General features: G+C 34.6%; 1 protein-coding gene across 1 annotated transcript; it reads left to right on the top strand.

The window, feature by feature from the left end:
- The first annotated feature begins 773 nt into the window (after positions 1-773).
- Positions 774-4,954, top strand: LOC133297883 (cucumisin-like). The gene is made up of 10 exons (XM_061497112.1): positions 774-904; positions 1,031-1,125; positions 1,329-1,420; positions 1,532-1,766; positions 1,878-2,397; positions 2,495-2,556; positions 2,651-2,869; positions 3,158-3,272; positions 3,359-3,572; positions 4,248-4,954. The coding sequence occupies exons 1-10, from the start codon at positions 821-823 to the stop codon at positions 4,778-4,780; spliced, it is 2,169 nt and encodes a 722-aa protein (XP_061353096.1). The 5' UTR covers positions 774-820; the 3' UTR covers positions 4,781-4,954.
- Positions 4,955-5,291: the final 337 nt, after the last annotated feature.

The raw sequence follows: 5,291 nt of genomic DNA, 5'->3' as shown, positions 1-5,291 counted from the left end.
GGCGAAGTAATAAGCGAACCACATCCTAAGTAAAAGATAAAGTTTGAACTTTACGATAAGCAATTCTTAATCAGGGAAATATGTGTTGTGGTCGAGGACCACCTAATAATTTGGTGCTCCCTTTCATGACACCAATTTTTTCTTTTTCTTTCTATTTTTGTTATTTTTTTTCTTTCCCAATTTTACCTTCCCATTTACACTAAAGGCTTGTTTGGGAGTTAATTTTAGAAGGGAAATGAAAGGGATGAAATGAAAGGGTTTTATTAATCCCTTGTTTGTGAATTTAAAAAAGTAAGGGGAAAGATTTAGGGATTTTCATAATACCCTCCAAAACTCTTATTGTTTCTAACATTAAAGTTCCTCCAATTTGTGAGAATACCGTTTATTTCCCTTCCCTTCCTTCTCTCCCTTCCCCTTGAATTCTTTTCCTTCCCTTTCCTTCTAAACTCCCAAACAAAGCGCAAGGGACTACCTAAAAAATGGTAGTCCCGGATATGTAATCAGTTGCGGCTGTATTCACGTGATTACTGTCACAACTCACAACTCACAACAACGAGAGGGGAAAAAAGTAGTAGAAGTGAATTTAAGGTTAGTTTGACAGTGGAGGGGATGCTTGTAGCATGATTGAGATAGTATTGGCTTGGACTTTGGTCATGGAATAAATTATTCATTTGCATCGATTTGTAAAGTTAATTCACTTTCTTCCACTATAAATACTCTTTGGGGGAATTGGCATAGTCATATACATCTAATCCTCCTTAAAGCTTTTTTCTTCTTGTCATTTTTTGATATCCTGTGGCAGTGTGGCAGTCTGGCAGATATGGTCTCCTTAAGGCCATGCCTTCTTTTCATTCTTATCTGCATTTTGATAATTAATCAGGCATATTCCAAGAATGATCGGAAGGCAAATATATGCATACACATCTCTTATTATTATTTACTACGTACAATACATAGTTAATCAAGACAAGACGTTCACGGTTCTTAAATTTCCTCCCTCTAATTTGATCATATGATTTTCTGATTACAGACTTATATTGTCTACATGGGTGATCATCCTAAGGACATGGACTCCACATCCTTACCTTTTCTTCATATGGACATGGCTCAAAAGATCCATGGCAGGTTGAACATTATGTTTCTATTGTCTAATCCATTTTTGAAGTTTTAGAAATACTTCAAAAATAATCGTACAATACCACATATGTAATATCTTTTTTACTGTATAGTGTGAAGCCTAACTGCAATAATGAAAATACAGCTAGATTTTGTTTCTTATCCAAGAAGAGTATCATAAAATTGATCATCCAATTTGTGCATGCAACCAGTGATTTTGCACCAGAAGCTATACTTCACAGCTACAAGAGCTTTAATGGGTTCGTCATGAAGTTAACAGAAGAGGAGGCGGAAAGAATGGCAGGTACTATAATCTCCTTTTAACCCCACAATTGCTTAAAATATATTCACGCTAGCTCTGTCTTGTGTTTCTCGGATATTAAAGCACACTGTTAATTTCTTTGGTATTAAAAAGAAATGGACACTGTCGTCTCTGTTTTCCCAAACAAAAAGAACCGTCTTCACACAACAAGATCGTGGGACTTCCTAGGCTTTCCCCAGCAAGTCAAAAGAACAAGTATTGAGAGTAACATAATTGTTGGAGTATTAGACAGTGGAATTTGGCCAGAGTCTGAGAGCTTCAGCGACAAAGGATTTGGTCCACCACCAAGCAAATGGAAAGGTTCATGCCATAACATTACCTGCAACAAGTAATAAATTAAATAATCTCTTTTGTATATAAATACAGATTTCAATTTAACCCTTTCCGAAAAAATTATAATTTTTATTAAAGCAAGTCAGCACTTATTATATATATGCAGCAAAGTGATTGGTGCAAAATACTTTAATATCGAAAGTGATTATACCAAAGAGGACATAAAATCTCCTAGGGATACAGAAGGGCACGGGTCACACTGTGCATCAACGATTGCTGGAAACATGGTTAACCATGCAAGTCTACTAGGCTTTGCCAGCGGAACAGCCCGTGGAGGAGTTCCATCAGCACGAATTGCTGTGTACAAAATATGTTGGAAATCTGGTTGTTCAGATGCTGACACACTTGCAGCATTTGATGAAGCAATTGCTGATGGAGTTGACTTGATTTCTACATCAACGGGAGCAGCTGAAGTAGTACACTATGAGTATTTTGAAGATGCAATTAATATAGGAAGTTTCCATGCAATGAAAAGAGGCATATTGACGTCACAATCTGCTGGTAATGAGGGTCCGGAGCTTTACTCTATGTCAAATTATCCCCCTTGGTTACTTTCTGTTGCTGCTACCACTATTAACAGAAAGTTCCTTACCAAGCTTCAATTGGGCAGTGGCATGGTTTATGAGGTATCATTATTTAAACAACTTACACTAACTCTTATTCTTAATATAAAATCGAAAGAAATATTAATTTTTTTTTTGGTCGACTCTGCCATATACACAGGGGGTTTCAATTAACACATTTGATCTCAAAAGCAAAATGTTTCCCCTGATTTTATTTCCCGGGTATTGAAATGTGAATTGTTATGCGATTTTTCTTTGTCACCACTTCATATATTTATATTAATATATTAATATATAAATATATATTATTGATCAGGATTTGGAGCGATAAGACTTTGGATAAACGTTTGGTGAAGGGAAAGATCATTCTATGTTATGGCTTCAACGTTACAGACGTTAGGTTTTTGTCTGGTGCGGTTGGTGTTATTGTTGGAGCCATTGGTGCGAAAGACCGAGCAAGTGCATATGCCCTGCCTGCCACTGTTCTCACTGTCAACGACTTCAGACTCGTAAATTCTTACATTGATTCAGCGGGGTATAGGTCCCTATGCACTTAATTATAAAGTTTAATGTTCATTCCATGTCATGTAATTATGTATTAGGAAATTATTTATATAGTTCGATTATTCAATAACTATCTGAAAAGTCTTTTTTTTTTTTTTAAGAATATTTCAACACATTATTGAATGAAAAAGTGCATTAAATGTTTTTTTTTTTTTTTTTTTTTCCCGGTATCTTCAAGATATTAATTTGTTAGCAAAATCTTTATTTAAATGTTAATTCACTGACTTCAACCTTTCTCATTTAACATGCTACTAATTAGCAAAAATGCAACAGCCACCATATTCAGGAGTGATGAAGTCAATAATTCGTCTGCACCTTACATAGCTTCGTTCTCATCAAGAGGTCCAAATCCAATTACTCCAAACATTCTTAAGGTAACATCAATGATTAGTATAATCCATATCAATTTGTCGTCTTGAAGCTGTCAAATGCTCATTGCAGTTATTTGTTGATATTGTAGCCTGATCTCGCTGCCCCAGGTGTTAATATTATAGCTGCATATTCTCCAATGAACCCAATTTCAGATGTCGAAGGTGACAAAAGACTAGTAAACTATAATGTAATTTCTGGCACTTCAATGGCTTGTCCTCATGCCGCTGGGGCAGCTGTATACGTCAAATCATTTCACCCCAATTGGTCTGCTGCTATGATCAAGTCTGCCTTGATGACCACAGGTAATGACTTCTCTCCATTTATATATGTATATAAGCAGCAAATAAACTAAATCTTAGTTATTGATTAATTTACCTATGTCTATTGCTTCATATATCTAATAAATTAAAATTCTCGAGTATAAACAAAATCAACATATAAGATTATAATTTATAATAATGTAAAAGATTTCTTTTATATATATGTAAAATCATTTCTCCAGTCGTTTTACTTATAGTTGTGACAATTGTATGATTATGATTCTTCACATTAAATATTTTAACCTATATATATGAAAAATTTGTCACTGCTGGACGTAAAGCGGCTAAAGAAAAATCAAACCATATATATATATAAATATATATGAGGTAGGATCATTTGACACCGGTGTCAAATTTTAAATTTGACACCTCATCTAAGAGCCGTTAGATAAAAAAAGATCAATGGTGTCACATGCTTACAAATCAGAGTCGTTGATCTTTTTTGATCTAACGACTCTTAGACGAAGTGTCAAATTTGAAATTTGACACTGGTGGCAAAGGATCCTATCTCTCTCTATATATATATATATATGTATATGTATATGTATACAGGACAAAGTAAGAATTTCTTTATCATTCTTGCTTGATATGTCATATAATTAGTCAGCAAAGTATGACCAGGTAACATGTTAATTTATGCTGCATTCCAATTAACAGGTACTCCAATGAGTGCTGCTCTTAATCCTGAAGCTGAATTTGCATATGGGGCAGGGGAAATTAATCCACTTAAGGCAGTAAATCCTGGTTTAGTATATGATATTAGCGAAGCAGATTATGTCAAGTTCTTATGCGGTGAAGGGTATACAAATAAAAAGCTCAGAGTACTCACTCAAGATCATGCTAATTGCAGCAAAAAAGTTAACAAGGTAGCAGTATACGACCTTAATCTCCCATCATTTGCTCTTAAAGTAAACGCCTCTTTCTATAGTGTTTTCCGTCGAACAGTTACAAATGTGGGATCGGCAACATCTAGTTATAAAGCTAAATTGATGTTTCCATCTTTCTTGGATATTCAAGTGAAACCAGATGTTTTGTCCTTCACATCTATTGGGCAGAAAAAGTCATTCTCGGTCATAATTGTTGGGAAGATTAATGTGGAAATAACCTCTGCCTCTTTGGTTTGGGATGATGGCAATTATCAAGTTAGAAGTCCAATTGTAATATATGGGAATCCTCCAAAAATTCTATGATCCTGCGTGTGTGTGACCCAAGAAAAAAATAACAGTTAATTTGGAAAGCCGCATGATGGCACTTTCCAAGTTCGAATGCTGCGTTTGTTGCTTCCATTTAATGAAGCTTGTAAGTCTATTAAAAAATATATGCATGTAATGTAAGCTCACTGTGGTGAGCCTTTGTCTGCAATAAAGTCCTCTAGCTATTCGTATCTATCTTATATGTGTTTGTCCCATATTTATATAAGAGCTATAAAATGTGATAAATTATCTTGAACGCGATGTTTAGATAAACATGAAGTAATTTAGGTGCTCCCCACCTACTCCGGGTGTATTATTAATTAAAAATTCTATTTAACGAAGAGAAAGAAAAACTTCAAAGATAATTTAGTTACTATCCCTTTCAATTTTTTGGGCAGTATGATACATTGCGATTATAAATGTGTACCGGCGAAATATTTCAAAAAATTATAAAAAAAACACAAATAATCTTAGAAAAATATCTAGGTCTGGCCAACTACTCAGTAGT

Source organism: Gastrolobium bilobum, unplaced genomic scaffold, assembly GCF_033153095.1.
Source record: "Gastrolobium bilobum isolate Gb01-03AN ecotype WA unplaced genomic scaffold, APGP_CSIRO_Gbil_v1 utg19092, whole genome shotgun sequence".
Taxonomy (NCBI): Eukaryota; Viridiplantae; Streptophyta; class Magnoliopsida; order Fabales; family Fabaceae; genus Gastrolobium; species Gastrolobium bilobum.
The sequence above is the reverse complement of the archived record's forward strand: the minus strand, read 5'-3'. Positions and strand labels throughout refer to the sequence as shown.

What these genes read in the sequence shown, in the direction of transcription:
- LOC133297883 (XM_061497112.1), top strand. Translation starts at nt 821, where the DNA reads ATGGTCTCCTTAAGGCCATGCCTTCTTTTCATTCTTATCTGCATTTTG. An exon ending in ATTCCAAGAATGATCGGAAG is followed by an intron (nt 905 to 1,030) that starts GCAAATATATGC and finishes TTCTGATTACAG; the next exon opens with ACTTATATTGTCTACATGGG. An exon ending in GCAGTGGCATGGTTTATGAG is followed by an intron (nt 2,398 to 2,494) that starts GTATCATTATTT and finishes CCATATACACAG; the next exon opens with GGGGTTTCAATTAACACATT.